We start from the raw sequence: 17,240 nt of genomic DNA, 5'->3' as shown, positions 1-17,240 counted from the left end.
AATAATAAAATAAAATGATAAACTAAAATGTATTCACTGCTGCATGTTTTGATTCACCAAAGAAGCCTCATTTTTCTTCCGAAAAAGCGTTTCCATCCACAACATAAATATTTTAATATGTAGTAACTACACAGTCGATATGCTTCACCATAGTTCTCACTGATACAATAGAAGGCACATATAGACTCTTTCAAAAGGTGCTTTTCTCTCATTACAGCAAAAAAAAAAAAAAACTGGTCGAGATTTAAATAAATCATGGAGTTTAGAAAGATCCCACAATTTTTTTATTTAAGGTAGAATCATTTGACTTGGCAAAACTTGTGAAAAATATATCGAAACCTTTAAGGCTTTTATTTTTCATCTGATAATAAAAATCAGGAGAGTGGCGATAGTTCTTTACAAAGAGTTTATTTAGTGCATTTCTAGTTTGTCCACAGCAGGAACAAAAATACGGAGTTAATCTGTGCTCCCATTGGTTCGCCAAAACGCCGGGCCGACACCAACGGTCCGCTCGTGTTCTGGTGCAAAACAATTGGTCCAGCAGTGTTGGAACAATCTCACATTGGTTCACTAGTGTTCTGGTATCACACTATTGGCTCACTAGTGTTCACTTGTGGTCAGGAACACTTAAGACCGGGAGGAAAAAGAAGAGGGGGAAAAAATAAAAGGGACCGTCAGCATGCTGCTACTGAGCAGAGGTCCACGAGCTTCCATGCAACAACAAACAAACAAACAGCAAGGGACAACAATATCAAACGGAAAGAGAAACAAGAGCATTGCTTGTAAGAAGTAAGCATGGAAGCATATACAGTAAACCTTGGAATAACCTGCTAAAGCCCTCAGGAGGTTCGTCTCATATATAACAGATTTTAAAAAGGTAGAATCTCTCCCAGTGCTCACACACACACTCACACACATACCCACACAAACACTGTAAGCACACTATGTACCCAGCACCTCACTCTCAGGGACACCTGCATGCCAACAAATGGTAGATCCTTTTCAGTGTGCGAGGAACGTGGTTTTGAAAATATGACTTAACCCCGTGAGCTCTGTGTAAACATGGCGTCCTGTCGAATAAAGACTTTCTTCCTGCTTTTGCAACTCCCTGGATCTGTCTGGCCTCTTGCCTCTTCGTAGCAATAACCGAGTTAGTTAACACTTGGACTCTTTGGTTCTCTGTAACAGTCTGTTTATCGTGCGCTGGGACCGGGGGTCTCCCTTCCTCCTCTCGGACTATCTGGTTATGATACAGCAGGAAGAGAAGAGAAGTGAAGGGCGAGAGATGCAGAGGTCCTGTCGTTCTCTGCAGGCCGGGGCAGCAGAGCCAGACCGATTGATTGTCCTTGATTTATTTACATCACAGTCAGTCACAGTGGGCTTTGAGAAGTGGAAAACTCCCTCTCCCTCTGTTTTTGTTCTCCGCCTCATCTACCCCTCACAAACCGGATGTGTGGGCATGACAGCCTGAGTTGTGTGTGCATGTGTGTGTGTGACTGTGTGAATGTGTGAGGGGTGGAGAGGCTAGGATAAGTCATTGTTGCTGGGCGTTTTCCCTCTGCCGTTGAGGAGAGCTGAAGCGCTGCGACTCTTGGTTGGCGTGCCGCTGCCTGATCGTGAGAGTTCAGTCAGGTCGTGGAGGGAGGGCTCCCTGTACATGGCCACTAAACGAAAAAACACACAACAACAATCAGGAAATCACCCACCACTAATATGCATTCAGAGTGCTTTTCATCTCATCGGCCACTTAAAATAAAGTCACATTCAGGCGGTGAGAGTACATTTAGCTCTGAGAGGAAGACTCCATCTGTAACCTCTAACTTCACTTTGTCCACTTGAGTGCAGTAAATTATGTTTTCTTGTTCATTGATCAAACATAAACAATTAACACAGAAAGAATAATTTAATCAAACAAGCAATTAAAAGCCACTGAAGCGAATAAGAACCGGTTAGAAGCTGTTTGGCTGATGCGCACAAATCCAATTTCTGACCCTCTGCGTGGCTTAGAGGAGCTCTCCTTAAAATCCCAGGCGGAAAGCCTCCAACTCTTTAGCTACATTTCTGCTACTTCTTTGCTCAGGTGGGTTTTCAGGGCTTTTTCTGTTATTAAAAGCAGCTTTGTGCCGCTGTGTCAAACCTGGTGTACCAGGGTGTACCAATGACTCAGACAACAACGCTATAGAACAATCTGACACTGAGGCTTTTTTCTCATATTTCTCCCCCCGTAGGAATAATGTTTAGTGACATTATTATTAGTTTGTAAGGAATCCTGATGTTCTTCTGCAAATTTCCTGGGATTTAAATTTCTTTGTTTAAATTTCCACTGATGAAAACTGTGTTTTTAACATGTTCTTGTGGAATTTTTCTGATGATAGAGGACACTATGTCCTGGGAAACAACACCGCTTTTTTTTTTAAATCTTGGCTTAAAACACTATAATCATAAAAGCAATAGGATCCCTTTTAACATAGATTAAAAAAAATTATATTTCTTAGAATTTGCTCAATTTAAGCGATAATGTGACAATTTTGGTTTGGCCTCAGAAAAGTGGTGGACTATCATGTGAGGATGTGAGGCCTGCACGTTGAACAAACTTTAAAATGTCTTGCAGTGATAAATTCTGCTGAGCTGAGGCAAAATCTAATAAGAAAACAGCTTTGTGAAACTAAATCCCCGCACTTTGCCTTCCCATTTAAACCCTAAAAACACAAGATTTTGTGCCAAATGAAGATAGAAAAAACTATCTTTGAATTTAAAGAATAAAGGCTTCATTTCAGCATTTACGTCTTTCCTTCAAAACACGCTTTCTTCATCCGTCAGTGTTACAAAGCGTTGTGTGAAAGGTCTGCAAAGTCACGAAGCCCACACCAAAGGGGCTTTATTCTTTCGCAATCAAGACTGGGCTCTTGAACAGCTCGACAAACCCAGCTGGCACCCCAGACGTTTGTATGACTTTTCAAAAGAAAAAAGAAAAAAATGCCATGCAGCAGCCCTCAGAACAGCTTATTCTAAAACTTTTGTTCAATCAGATGACCACCTCAGGATGGAGGCCATATTTGGAGCTGAAAGTGAGACGAGAGTCTTAAAATAGAGCCATTGATGTAGCATTTGTGTAATAGGTAAGTGCAGGGGTGCTCAATCCTTGAAATCTACCACTCTGCCTTTGAGTTCTGATTGACTGAACACCTGATCCAGGTAATGAGTATCTAAAGGTGCAGGAAGAGCAGGAAGCGGGCAGGGTGGTAGATGTTGAGAACCAGGATTGAGCAGCCCAGGATCGAGTCGTGCATTACCTTTGAGGGGTTTGGGTATGAAGTGTGCTGCAGCCTTGTTTTTCTTCACATGGTTCCCCTTCATGACCTCGCCTTCCTTGTTGAGTCCAAGGTACCAGGCCCGTCCAGAGGCCTGCTGCCGGTACATCATGGAGGAGTAGGTGACGTAGTAGTTCTCAAAGACAGACTCCTTGAACTTACACTCCGGAGTGAAATGTTCCTGAGTGGGAAACGTTAAAAAAATTTAAAAAAAGGAGAAGGGAGTCATGAAACGAGGACACTGAGCTGCATCAAAAACAAAGAACCTCCATTACATACATCACCAGGTTGGCTCTTTTAATTATTATCTGCAGGCTCCAAGAACACATCACACCAACGTGGAAAGCAGACATTTGCATTTCCTTATTCCTGCATCTCCATAGCAACTGGCTACTCCCTTGAATACCAACCAGCCCACTGGGAAAGATGGTTCCCAGGCTGCCGGGGCAATCAGAGATACAGAAAGGGCCTTTAACAGTTATCATTCAGGCATTGGTGATGTTTGAGGGGGGCTTTATGTGTCTCTCCACATATATAAATATTTTTTGTGGCTTGGTTTGAATACAGCTTTTAATATCAGGCCTGAAGATGAAGTGTGATAACAGTTATGACAGAAAAAGAAGCTGGATGTGATAGATCAGATATTTTGGTGGGAAACGTTTTTTTTTTTTTCTTTGACGGGGGCACGGTTATTACTTTGAAGTTTTCACTCTTTCTATATTTCCTCTGTTGGTTTGGGCTTTTTTTTTGGTCTTGCAGTTTTGTTTGTTTAGATTGCTGGGAGTTCTTGTTATTTTCCACTCGTACTTCTTCTTATTGCTTCCACACCACCCACCACCAGTGCTGAAGAGCTAAAACGAGGCGCCTGGAGCACAGCTCTACAGCTAACCGTGCCTTCTGGCCTGTCTGAAAATGAACTGTATGTGCACATGGAGCTGGCAACAACATGAGAAGCAATTTACAGAGAAATTTTTCAATCAAAGAGTGACCGCGTGGAAACAAAGGAAGGCTCAGGGAGGATCTGAAATCAATCGTGAGAGACGGATGAGGCTCGGACACGACATCATTTCACCCTGCAGTTATAACGCTGGCAGTTAAGGTGCTAATGTGATGATAAGATGATAATGGCTCTGCTGTCACTGCCAGCGTGTTTTTCATTACTCAAACGGAGGAGAGCTGTGCTCTGATCGCCATCATGGTGATGTGGGGACTTACGGAGGTGTAGAGGAAGCCTTCGTTGTTCATCGCCAGGTAGAGTTTTGTCTGGACTCCCTGGATGGCCACGACACGAAGCCCCACAGGGATCAGGTTGAACACAGCTGCACAAAACACACAGAAAATGGGCACAACAGTTCTCATCAATATGAACAACGCCACCATTTTGCCACAAATATGCTCTTTCCTGTTTAGTTTTTACTTCATTCAAATAAAATATGCCTTTTTTTGGTACAATAATAGTGTTTTATCAAACTTGTGACAATCTTGAAAAATCCCAACAAACAGCATCATTTACTTGATGAGTAACTTAAATTGTCATCAGAACAGCCAGATCTTTTTTTTTAACACAAGCAGTTAATCTAACCCTCTGATAGGTGAGAGAATATGCTTTCTGATTCACTGATTCTTTTTAATTAGTGAAAGTGACCCGGTGTGCCATGGCTGTAGGTAGAATTTGGCTCCTTAAGCCCTGGTCTGCTGCATTTTGTAAATCATTTTAGTCAAAAACCAAGCTAAGAACAGTAGCGGCGTTATATGACCACCAAAAATTGACTGATTCCAAACATTTAGTATATAAAAAATAGTACTTCTATTTCCAATCCCTATTATTCTTTATCTGTCATTAAACATATAACTTTTTCCACCCTTGATCTTCAGAAATTAGAATATTAACACCTTAAATAAAGCCAAAAATAAAAGTTCAATTATTTTTCTAAGCTGTGTTCTGTGCTCCATCACTTGAAATTAACAAGCACGGAAAAAATGTACAAATTCATTGGATTTTGTCTGAGGTTGCTGCAAAGGGACCGGACCTAATGCCGTGTGACATTTATCCCAGTCTCCATAAAAAATGCTCATCTTTGCCACTGACAAGCTTATACAGTAATGTGACTTTATGGTAAACACAGTAATTAGCAGCCAAGCATGACACGTGTGTTTCCGTGGTATCTCATTACTGGGAAATTCACCATAAGACAGTTTTTTGGCCACAGTGGCTTGTTTACAGACTGAACCTGACTGTCATCATGGATTATCCATTTAACCATTATGGACACATTTATTCTTGTACAATGATTGGCAACATTTCTTCAATCAATATTTAAAAAGGGGACGGAATTAGGGGGAAAACATGGGTGGATGAACAGCGGAGCTAAGTCACCATACAGTTGGGGGTCTGGGTTTCTACGGTTATGAGGGAGAAGCTTCTATTGCAAAATCCTTGTTTTTACAGTGTAAATTTACAACTTACACTGTAAAAACTGAATTTCAGAAAGTAAAAATACTCTTATGTAACCCCTTGTGCTATCTTAGATGACAAAGGCGGATAAAGGTGGAAAGATTTCATGGACAATCCATGGACACCAGTGAAGATCATAAATCATTAAAAAAAAGGTTCAGTGCACTGTCTAGTGGGTCTAGATGACCCAACTCCCAATGTTAAAGTGCCTAGGATAGCACAAGGGTTACACAAATGGTCTTATTTTCTGTCTTGGACGAAAAATAATCTTATCAGGACAGTTTTTCAATAACAAAAATTGTTAGTTTGAGAAAACATGTCTTTGGTGCTACATTTTTTTTTGTTCAAATAAGAATTCTTGGTAAGACTTTTACATTGGCAGAATTTCTCGCACAGGCGCATTACAAGATCTCTTTACTTATTTAAAGTAAATTGGCCAATGGGGTTAGAACTTTTGACTTTTTTCTAAGGGGCCTGCTTTTGCTGTGTAGAAAATATTTACGTGTTGATGAATTTGAATAATTATGTGAAATCATAACAGTCTTTTTTACACTCTAAAATATTAGCTATCAGAATGATTGAAGCCCAGATTCACTAAACCGTGCAAACCAGTGTGTGTCTACAGCTTCAGTGGGAGTGTTCTGCTCTGTGGGTGAGATGCTACAAATAAATGCACAATTAGTGTGGAGTTCCAAACTAGCTAACCTGCTATTACCCAAGAGTCTGAAACAGAGAGGACAAAACCTGCACGAAATGTAAAGCAGTTTATTAAAAGTGTATATAAGTGTCACTCTTTAGCAGCGGTCTTTTTTAAATCACATTTGTTGGCTTTTTTGAGCAACAGGCCGAATAAAGACAGGGGTGCACTGCTCTTATGTTGGGATCGTGGAATCGACTGAGTGACAGCTGCCACCGACTTGTTTCACCATCTATTACTAACCAGCAACACATGAGGTGGAAGACAATGTTACTCTGTTGCACCACAGTGAAATTGTAAAAGTTGCAGAAAATCCTTATATCATGAGTAGCAAGACACAAGCATAACAGAAGAGGAAAGACATTGTAGATTTGATCCACCACAGAGACGTGTGATGCAGCCCAGTGGTTTGGAAAAAGCTGTCAACAAACAGGTTTTGTGTCATGCATGATGCGAGTCGATTTCAGCATTAAAAATATTTGGCTGTGTAATGAATAAGGTGATCTGTGATTTATGGCAGCCATAAATCAGGTGCAGAAGCGAGCGCGCCGCTGCAGCCAGGGAGCTATGAAAACGTTTTCCCGTTGGTGTGAAGAATTCATGCTTTTGCAGAAAACTCCATCTCTTCAAATTCAGCTCTAGTTTGGTTCTTGAAAAACCCAAACGACAAACACAACATGGCTAAATTATCGAAATATATAGATCACATAAGGAAGGACAAACCACTAGAGGTGGTTAGATAACAGCTTTTTGGAAGGACCAAACTAAAATGCTTAAGCTATTTACCTTGTTTGTAAACAATCATCAATAGTAAAATCAAAGACATATTTTCCCTGGAGCAACATATTAAATTGCCATTTAAATAGGAAAAATACACTGTAATCATTACACTCAATTAGCTGCAAAATCAAACCGTAATAGAATGCTTTCATCTATTGAACAGATGAATGTGAACTTGACTTTTTACCAGTAAAAAAGGAATAACAGATGGACAATTTTTCACACAAGTGAGTGGAGCACAGACTTCTCCTTTCATCCCACCAACACCACAGCGTACATAAACCCCATCGAGCGTGAAATCAGAACCATAAATGCATATTCAACGGGTTTGTTGCAAAAGTCACTGTGCCAAAACAGCATAACTGTTTAAAACCTGACTTTATTGAGTACATTTGAGTCCATGAAAACTATGAGAACCCTATCTGTCGATTTGCCTGCTTGAGAAAAATATTTTTGATTATGTCTGCCCCTTTTTCAGCATTTTGCAGCCCCTAGATCTTCTTTTTTCCTTTGGTGATATAAGATATTCAAAAAAGTCTGCCCTGTGATATTTGTTGGGTTTTTTTTTTCCACTGCATTTGCAGTGATAGTAGAGTGTAAATACGTAATGGAACTGTAATACAGATTTAATTATTCTTTGTGATTTTCTGACTAATTCATTATTAGTCATTCAAGCAAACATGTCCTTTTTAATGACTGCAGTTGTATGGAGATGTGGATTACAGGGATTATCCATTCTAACCCAGTCGCGGGTGACTGATTTCATGTGGGTCGTAATTTTACATGATGTACGTCTCTCATTGAATTAGGGGAAGGCATTTCCATGTCTTTCTTTCGGTGGCCTCAGAAAACAAACAAACAGATTCATGTGAGATTCTGGCAACTCCAACTGCGCACGAGAGGAAGAGTGATTACTGTCTGTTCTGTGACAACACGCTTCAATTAGCTGTATTAATCACCCATTGTTGTCCAGGTCTGTGCGTATGAAGAAGACGCTCGGAGAAGGTGAAAGAGACTGTTCACCAGGACCATCTGCTATCTTTTCATTATTTCTGCGATTGGAAAACTGCTGTTGTACTGATAATTAGTTCATCGAAGCGGGAAATATTTAACACAAATAGATTGCAGCCTTGGCACCTGACATTTGAAGGAAGGCGCTCTTCTTCCTAATTAGACGAGCACTTGACACGTTACGAGTGACTGCCTGAATTCAAATTCCCCAGATCACACACCTTTCTACGGGGTAAAGTTGTTTATCAATTTAAATTTAACTGGCATAGAAGTCTAAAAAAAGGACATGACGGTGGTAGATTGAATATGAAGAACTGTTCTCAAAATGCAGGAAAAAATATGAAGATTGTTTTTTTTTATCATCTTTACTGTTCAGCAGGGAATCTCAGTCATCTTTGTTGTTATTTTAGAGTGAGATGATGAGAATACAATTTATGGCACCTTAACCTGTTGAGCTTTGCTGCAAAAAATACATTTTTGTAAAGAAAGAATAGAAAAAAATATCATTTGACATATTTATTAACTCTTTGATGTTGTGCAAACGTACATGAGAAAGCAAATTGTTTGTAATTTGATTACATATTTTGGATTGGTTCTCCCTCAGAGTGAAAGGCTGATTTTCTTCTTCTGGTAGATATAGGAGTTAAGAGTTTTTGCAAGGTATTCACTATAACAATTATAACAACTTTGATGTCAGAAATTGTATCAAATATTTAACTGATTAGAAATTACTTACTTTTACTGCATTCTTGGATTAGTGCTTCAAATCCAGTTTTTGGGTTATTCATGTTGGGATATGGGTTACTTTTTGAAGTAATATTAATATTTAACATTATAGTGGTTTCATTTTAACCCAATTTATGAGATTTCTTTGTCCCTAAGTTAAAATAACCCAGAAAAGAATGAGATTTTAGTGTGTGAAGACTTCACAAAGACGAACAAATGAAACTTTTTAGAAATGTTTGACTAATTTGGGCAGAATTATGACTGGACTTACCATGAGAGCTGTCTTCATCCTTGGTTCCATTGACTGTACCATCGGGCTGCATCTGGAGCTGGAAGCCCTGGCGACTGGAAAGCCTGGTCACTATGCCCTTTAACTGGGGCTCTGAAAGGGAAAAGAGGAGTCATGTTACCTGTAGTCCAACTATTATACTCTCATCTATCAAATACAGCAGACTCCAACAGCTGGAGGAGTTGAAGAGTCATTTAGTTAAATCTAAACCAGCTTTTTTTGACAGGTGTCACACGGTTGCTTTTCCCTGAACAACTTCCATGAGAGATGAAATAAAGTTTTTTTTAAATACAAAATTAGATGTTTGATGATTCATGAAACGTGGATGGATGAGAACCAGAAGGAGACAGAGCTGAAACGGTTGACAGTGATGAAGGATGAGCCTGCCTTGGAGATGAGGGCAAAATGGTGTTGGATGGTGATGAAGATGATGGCTGAGATGGTGTGGCTCCAGGGTTTTGAGGACTGGCAACCCCCCCTTTTCCCCCAGACCTGGTGGTCGCTTTCTCTTCCGTTTCTTCCTGGATCCAAACAGTTTGACGCGCGAGAAGACGTTCAGCTTGCTGGGCTTGTCGTTTGCGCCTTTGCTGTTGCTCGGGCTGCTGCTGCCGCGGCATGCGTTCGCCTTCTCGCGCTCCCTTGCCTGCCGCTTCTGGCGGATCAGGGAGCTGGCGATCGCCGCTGCCCGGGACATGCTTCCACGATGAAGAGAAACCAGACTGTGCGTCCCGGGTGGAGGGAGTGTTCGTGGACGACGCGCCGGGAGAGGGGTGGGAAGGGGAGCTGGGGGTCTACGCCACCCACGACTCAGTTCTCATCTCACACCGGCCGTTGCAGGCTCGCAGATTTCCTTGATCTTAAAAGGTGACAAGAATCCTCCATCTGCGCGTCCGGGCGCGTCATGGAATTCGCTAAAGAGGTCCAGTACTGCGCCTGTGATTGACTGTTAACGACGCCGCCTCCCATCCCCCAGAGGGGGGGCTAAGTGGCAAAAGCTGTCTGACTGCCCCCACCCTGATGATTCTTCTGAGGTTTGCAGGAGAATGAAGACGGAATGAAAAAAGCACGTCCAGTCCGAAACACTTCCAAGACTCCGAGTCTTCCAAACTGCTGTGAACGGCACCGGGTCCTGTTGATGATGACTGCAGCCTCTTCCTCTTCTCCTCCTCCTTCTCCGTCTCCACCTCCTGCTCTGTGCTTCTCCCTCGGCGATGCTCCGTTCCTCAGCGTTGTCTCTGACAGAAATGCAGCAGGCTGGATGTTTGTCAATGAAAGGCGCGCGCCAGGAAGCGATCCTGGTGCAGCCGTTCATAAAACTGCTGCAGCCCTACCCGCTCAGAAGAAGATGAGCGAGTGGGGGAGGTGGGGGTGTGCGTGGTCAGGAGGTGGTGTCGGAGGAGGCTGAGAGGTTTGGGATGCTCTTTCATCATTTAGGGCACCTGTAGCCCTCGTGCCCCCACGTGGCGTGATATTTACATGTCCCGCTGATATGTGATGGAAAGGAAAAAGAGGAGGGAGGCGGTTGGAGGGAAGTTAATGAATTGGAGAATAAAAAAAATCAAGAGGGAGCTGGCCGACAGGTGATTGAATGAGAGGAGAAATAACACAAGAGGGGAGGAGGGGGGAGAAAATGAGATATTGAGTGTGCCTGTGAGGGAGGAAGCGGGAGATGGAGATTGAATTGGATTAGAGTAAAAGGAGGAAGAGTGAAAGAGAACTAAACGAGGAGAAAAAGACGCGCAGAAAGTGCGTAATGAAAGGGAAAATCGAATTTGTGTGAAGCCACAGGGAGGCAAACAGCATGTTAAAAGTAGAGGGCCAAAGTGTTAGAACGGGTGGAGGAAAGAGGGGGCTCCCATCTGGATTTGGTGCAGAGGTCCGCGGCTGCTGAAAGCTGAAAGCCTGCAGCTTGCAAGGATGTGAATAACAGAAGGAGCACTTCCATCTGGGTGCGACGTCTTTCTAGACGCTTCGTTTGCAGCAGGAATGGAAAAGCACACAGAGCAGCAATCAGCCGCTTCATGCCCGCTGGCCACAGGCACAGTCCCTACAGGAAAACAGATGCACAGCTGTCGGAGCCAGATACAGCTGCGATGGCGCATGGCAAATGCAACTCACAGGAGAAAGAGGAGGAGGAGGCGGACAAAGGGCCAACAGACTGAGCGGAGGTCGACCTGCATGTGGCATCTGGCGCTGAACAGCAGGTGGAGCCGGTGGATGCTGTTATCTCGTGAGGGGGGCGCAAAGACGAGGAATACACGACAGAAATGAAAAGGAGGGGAATAATTGACGGTTGGGATGAGCCAAAGAGGAAATAAAGTGATGGACACAAAGTGAGGTCAGCAGGTCACCTGAGGAAAGCCTTGAAGCCTCAAGAAATTCACCCAATGATCAAGCTGTGAGGCAATATTTGCAAAAAATAAACAAGAAATCCTTCATACCATTAAAAAAACAGCTAAATCGGGACTATCCCTCTCAACTAGAACACTGCAATCCCCCTAAAATCATTCTGACTTCACCTGCAGCAACAGCTATTGTCTTTGTTCATCCAAAAATGTAAAAGAGACAAGTCTTCCTCTTTCTGTTCCCTCTCCTTTCCCCGGTATTTCAACTGTGTAAGATTGGTTGTTATTGTCGATTTGTGGAAATGAAAAGAAATAAAGAAATTACAAATGTTTGATGTCAAACGGTTATATGTGAAGATCAGCAAATGAACATTGTCACAAATTGCACCGGAATTTTGGTTGGAAGATAAAATTCCTAAGATTTGGCTCCAGCACTGCAGTATATAAATAAAAATAACAAAGTAATTCTACTAAAAGTTTAATTAACAACAAAGGGATTTTAAAAGAATAGAGTGGTGCTTTGCACACATTATTATTCATGTTAATATTAATGGACGAATATGACTATAAATTGCATAGCTCCACTGTAGAACAGCAACATCAAGATGCAACAAATAGGCTTTTAATTATCTAAAAAAAGAATGCAATGCACTTATCACCTGAACTCCTCACAACCAACATAAAATTATTTTTACATTTTAACACTGTTTGAAAATATTTAAGGTTAGATAAAAGATCAACTACTGGAAGGATAATTTAGAGTTCAGAGACTTAAATGTGTTACTTAAAGCAGAAGTTGCTCCTCCTGCGTGCTGTTAGTGATTTGAGTTACTTTACATGAAATTCAAAGATTTATGTTTTTTCGTTTTTTGAACCAGATTCAAGATGTAAAATCTTAGACATAGTGTGAACTTTTGGATTCAAGGGCTTTGAAAAGTTGCTCTCACAGTTCAGAGAAAGGGTGCGTCCTGTTTCAGCACCACGGACAGCACTCTTTAAGATAACCGTAATTGATTCCATTTAAACCAAAATAAAGCATTTTAGTTCAAAAGTCTCAGAAAGAAATGACTGCAGCTCGCTCCATCAGAACACAGAACTTTTAACGAAGACTAGAAACTTTTAAGAGAGGTCCAGCTCATTGTAAAGCAGCACCCTTCCTACTGTATTCAACGTGTTTCCATCCATATTTGAAGGTAATAAGTTCAGATGATTCCAAATTCTGTTTACAATTCCTAATGAGAGAGTTAAAGCGAGCCCCACTGGCGCGTGTCCTCCCAGCCTTACCTGAGGCTGATCTGCGGAGCGGAAAAGCCATGCTGCAAACGTGGAGCTCCGCAGCCCTGCTGTGCTCATGGCTTATCCCGATGAGCACTGCACGTTCAAATACGGATTGCAGAAATTTAAACCACAGAGGTCTCCACGGCATTGGATCCATTAAGGCACATGGCGTTGACAGGAGATCATTATGGAACATTAGAGGCCATTAAGCCTTTGAAACCAGTCATCAATGATTCATTTCGAGGCCCCGCTGATCTGGCTTAGTAAGTGAGAGTTGGAGCCAGCACTCTTTTCCCAAATCCTAGGAATATTGACAAGTATAGTTTCACTCATGGAAGGGAGTGACATCAAAGAAATGCTAAAGTGGACCAAAAATACATGTTTTTGCCCCTGAAATTGCTTCTTGGCAACTAAATTTGCTGATTTTGTTCTTGACTTAGAAGCTTTGAAGTACAAAATCAGTTCATCAAACACAAAAAAAACTCTGTATCATAAATATTTATCTTGATCTGTAATGAACTTGATATTTTAATGCCTATTGTAACAAGACAGACCCAAAACGCTACAGCTCGTGATATTTTAGCATTTCTTCCTGTCCTGTCAATTATCTTTGATGCATGCCATCCCATGTTACATCTGCACACAACCACAACATTGTCAGCATTCTTCATGTTTCCTGTAAACCAGAGGTGCTCTTCACACATGTGATCATGTTTCTGGGCTAGAATATCAGACAGAGAATTCACTGCTGCAAACACTTTAGCACCGAGAATACAGAAAAATCGTTGAAGACAGCAAAGCAGGATGTTGCTGCAGAATGTGCAAACTCAGCAACTTCAACAGTAAAGCTGATAAAAGAGCAAATGTAAGTTATCTGAGACAGCATCTTCCATGAGACCCTGTGTCTAATTAGGACTTTAAAATCTCACTCAGATTCCACAAGCAGCATTTCAGAGAAAAGGCTTGTAATGGTTTAGTAATAAACCACACAAAAATGCATTAACTCTCTTTGACCAGGAAATGACTTTATACTGAATTAGGCATGTGGATGGAGATTTCCTCCTTATTTTCCTGCAGATCTTTGCCAATCATTTGCTTTAGGATGTTTTAACTGTTTTTTCATTAGAATTAAACAACTAATAATATATTAAAAACAATTGTCTCTTTGGCTTATGTCACACATAACCAAAGTGAGTGAACCATGACCAAAAACAACAGGTAGCTAAAGTTTATTTATGGTAGTCAAATATTCATAATTAAAACTTTGTATCTTTTCACGTAAAAAATGTCAAAATACAAGATGTCATTTCAAACATGTCATGTCAGTAATAATCCACAAGGTGGCGACATAGAAAATGTAACTAGTGTAAGTAGAAACTCAAACTTGTGGAAATGTTTGTGATAAATATGCATGTGAGTAGGAGGATGTTTCAAAACAGACTTAAAAGCTTGTATTGTTAAACTTTAAACCTAAACCTGTAAATCAGTCTGCTTTTATGTAGCACTTTTCTACTTTAACCTGATCACTCTAAATGCCTATGCACCACAAACCACATTCATCAAAACGACTTCAGCATCACTAGACATGACTAAATGCTCTTTTGGCTGCCGACCAGGACCACACTTCTCCTGAGCTTAACATCAGCACAGCTGCATTGAAAGGCACCTGCTCTGTTACAGTGCCTGAATACAAGTATGCATGTAATGTTTAGGGAAACCTTACAAATCTGCTTCATAGTCAAAAGATGCTAGGATTTCCATTGTAAACCTTATAAAGACCATAATTATTCCCTACTATAAAAAGAACACAAGAGAATTATTAAAGAACAACCAACATTGGACTCCACAACAAGAAATAATGATTTTTTTTGTCTCATAAATAACCCTCCTGCTATTTATTGACTTGGTCAGTTCTGTATATTGATGTCTAATCTTGAAGCTCTCTACTGCCATCTAGCGGTTAAAGAGTGTAGTCTAACTCTTCGTGTCAAGGCCACGTGGTTTCCCTTCACTCAGTCTCTTTTCACATCTGTAAAAATTGTGTAGCCAGTTTTCACAATATTTGTTATATGGCTTTTTTTAAGTTTTGCATTGAATTTCATGGTAACATGTGCATAATTGGGAATTTTGTCAAGTAAATATGCCAACAATGCAAACACAGACAAAAGGACTCAAAAGTAGCCACGTTTTCAATATATTTTTTTTTTATTTGTGTGTAAAACACATTAATTAATTAATAACAATTAATTAATTAAATTATATAATAACATAAATGTAATTTTTTCCCATGTTTTTTCATATTTTTATATTAAATAAATAGCTAAAATGCACATTTAGGGACTTTTTCTAAAGTAATATTGCCAACAACTATAGTGCAAATTGTTCATTTAGTCAATAATGTATTTAAAAAAAATCTCAATAGCAAATTAATATTTAATAGAACCTTATTTCGGTAAATATCAACAACAGTTTTGCGGTAATTGTGAATCCGCGTGTTATTTTTCTTTTAATTTAATTGACAACTAATTTCTTTATTTGCACTTCCATGAAATCCTACAAAGTTAATTTCAGAAATAAAACCATCACTGATCATATCTTAAAGGGCAACTCCCTTTTTGTTTCCATGGCAATGATAGTTTCCCAGTTTTCATTGCGCTGCCTCCCGCGCGCGCTGATGCTGTAGTGATCGAGGAATGTCTCACTGTATGGAAACGTCCCAATTCATTAAAACTACAGGAGGTTTTTGTGAGATGTAGTCATGTTCTGAACGGAACAGTGAGCTCAAATTCGCAAATGTTTTAATGTAATCTATGAAACCTAAACGAAAGTTTAGAAGATCTACGCAGAAATCGCGCGGCAGGGAAATGTTGTCTTGAGATTCGCATCATAACCTAAATTCCTAAAACGTCCACGCAGGTGCGTTCAGCTGAAAGGAGGACAATGGAAGTGAGCGCAACGTGCTGATCTCAGCATCAGCACAAAGCTGCACCCGACATGAGCATTGTTATTACAAAGAAGAAAAGAAAAAAAAAGAAACAAGAAGGAAAGAAAGAATGCACATGAAATGATGCTCTCCGCAGGTAATGTGAGGATTCCCCTCATGTTTTTCTTTTTTTCCTCCTCCTGCGGGTTCTCCCCTCACCTTTGGTGGCATGGTCTTTATCCTCTCTGCTTTTCGTTTTTCCGCTCATGGAGGAGCTCCTCCGCTTCTGCTGCGCGCAGAAGAAAACTTCCGTCAAAAGATGAAAGAAAAAGCTTTTACTTTCTCATCTCCAAATTCTCTCCGTTCCGGTCCAAACCCGCCAGTTCCCCCTTTTGCTTCGGAGCCGGACTCAATCAAAGAGACCCCCGAGCTTCTGCGCGCGCCCGGTGTACGCTCGCGTGCGCGCTGAGGGACAACGGATGGGGGTAGTGTGCACGAGCGACGCAGGGGTCGTTCACGGTCACGGACGTAAAATGTAAATCATGAGGAGTTTCGAGTTGCTTAAACATGGCCAATTCAGCCGCAAACACGCGGATGTTCATTAGTAATAAAATCCATTTGCGTTTAACAGGTTTTATTGTGAAGTAACAAAACATCAGAGGACTTTAAACATCTTCACTCCTAAACGCTGTTTGTTGTGATCTTATATGGTCTCAAGTAAAAAAAAAAAAGTAAAAATGAAATACTGCATTTTAGATTTTAAATTTGGGGATTTGCAAATGACAAAATAAGTCACAAACAATTGAAAAGGTTCATAAAAATGCTAATCAAAGATTTTAATTTATTTTTGCTATTAAAAACTCTTCAGGCATTTTTTATCATCTTTTTATTTCCTACAAACGTAAGCAGTAAACACTTTTTTTTATGACTGCCGCTTCAGGCTAAAGAAAATTAAAGAAATTTTATCCTCTGGAAAAGTCAATTTTTATCCAAATGACGCCATAAATTACAGATCACGTAAGTTTGGTCTCTTTGGATTCAACAAGAAGTAAAATATGGGGGAAAAAACTCATTTTATTGAAGCGATTGCAGGTTGAAAAACATGAAGCCATTTCCAACAGGACCCATTGATGAGCTGGCTCTTTTGCATATTGTTGGTCTGCTGAGTTTGCAGTAAATCTGTTTATGTGGCAAAAAGTGGCCCTGTGGCAGATTCATTAAGATCCAATTGTTTCCTTTCTGTTGATCTTAGAAAGAACAATGTGTTTTCTCTCCACAAAGGAGAACTTGTAGAAAACTTTTTACCATTTTACACTCCATCAGATTAAGATTGACCAACAATATCATAATCTAAACTGTCACAGCTGACTGAAATGTTTCTTAATGCATAAATACAAAACAAACTATATTTTCAAATGTGTGTCT

General features: G+C 40.5%; 1 protein-coding gene across 3 annotated transcripts; it reads right to left on the bottom strand.

Annotated features, from left to right (window-relative positions):
* Nucleotides 1–389: 389 nt before the first annotated feature.
* LOC101158789 (fibroblast growth factor 13) lies at nt 390–16,249 on the bottom strand. Of its 3 annotated transcripts, none has more exons than XM_020708719.2 (5): nt 16,035–16,249; nt 9,252–9,362; nt 4,527–4,630; nt 3,294–3,492; nt 390–1,664 (listed from the first exon to the last, which is right to left on the bottom strand). In XM_020708719.2, exons 1-5 carry the CDS (start codon nt 16,081–16,083, stop codon nt 1,525–1,527), a joined length of 603 nt encoding a protein of 200 aa, XP_020564378.1. In that variant the 5' UTR covers nt 16,084–16,249; the 3' UTR covers nt 390–1,524. The 3 variants fall into 3 exon arrangements, with proteins under 3 accessions (XP_020564378.1, XP_020564379.1, XP_011481530.1); XM_020708720.2 differs by lacking the exon at nt 16,035–16,249 and adding an exon at nt 12,899–12,973; XM_011483228.3 differs by lacking the exon at nt 16,035–16,249 and adding an exon at nt 9,762–10,716.
* Nucleotides 16,250–17,240: the final 991 nt, after the last annotated feature.

Source organism: Oryzias latipes, chromosome 14 (genome assembly GCF_002234675.1).
Source record: "Oryzias latipes chromosome 14, ASM223467v1".
Taxonomy (NCBI): Eukaryota; Metazoa; Chordata; class Actinopteri; order Beloniformes; family Adrianichthyidae; genus Oryzias; species Oryzias latipes.
Note: the sequence above shows the minus strand (reverse complement) of the source record. Positions and strands in the feature narration are given on the sequence as shown.

Excerpts from the sequence above, each read along its gene's own strand:
- LOC101158789 (XM_011483228.3), bottom strand. The coding sequence starts at position 9,963 with ATGTCCCGGGCAGCGGCGATCGCCAGCTCCCTGATCCGCCAGAAGCGG. Across the intron at positions 9,363-9,761 it reads GAAGAGAAAGCGACCACCAG|AGCCCCAGTTAAAGGGCATA; the intron begins GTCTGGGGGAAA and ends TTTCCCTTTCAG. Across the intron at positions 1,665-3,293 it reads CATACCCAAACCCCTCAAAG|TGGCCATGTACAGGGAGCCC; the intron begins GTAATGCACGAC and ends TTTTTCGTTTAG.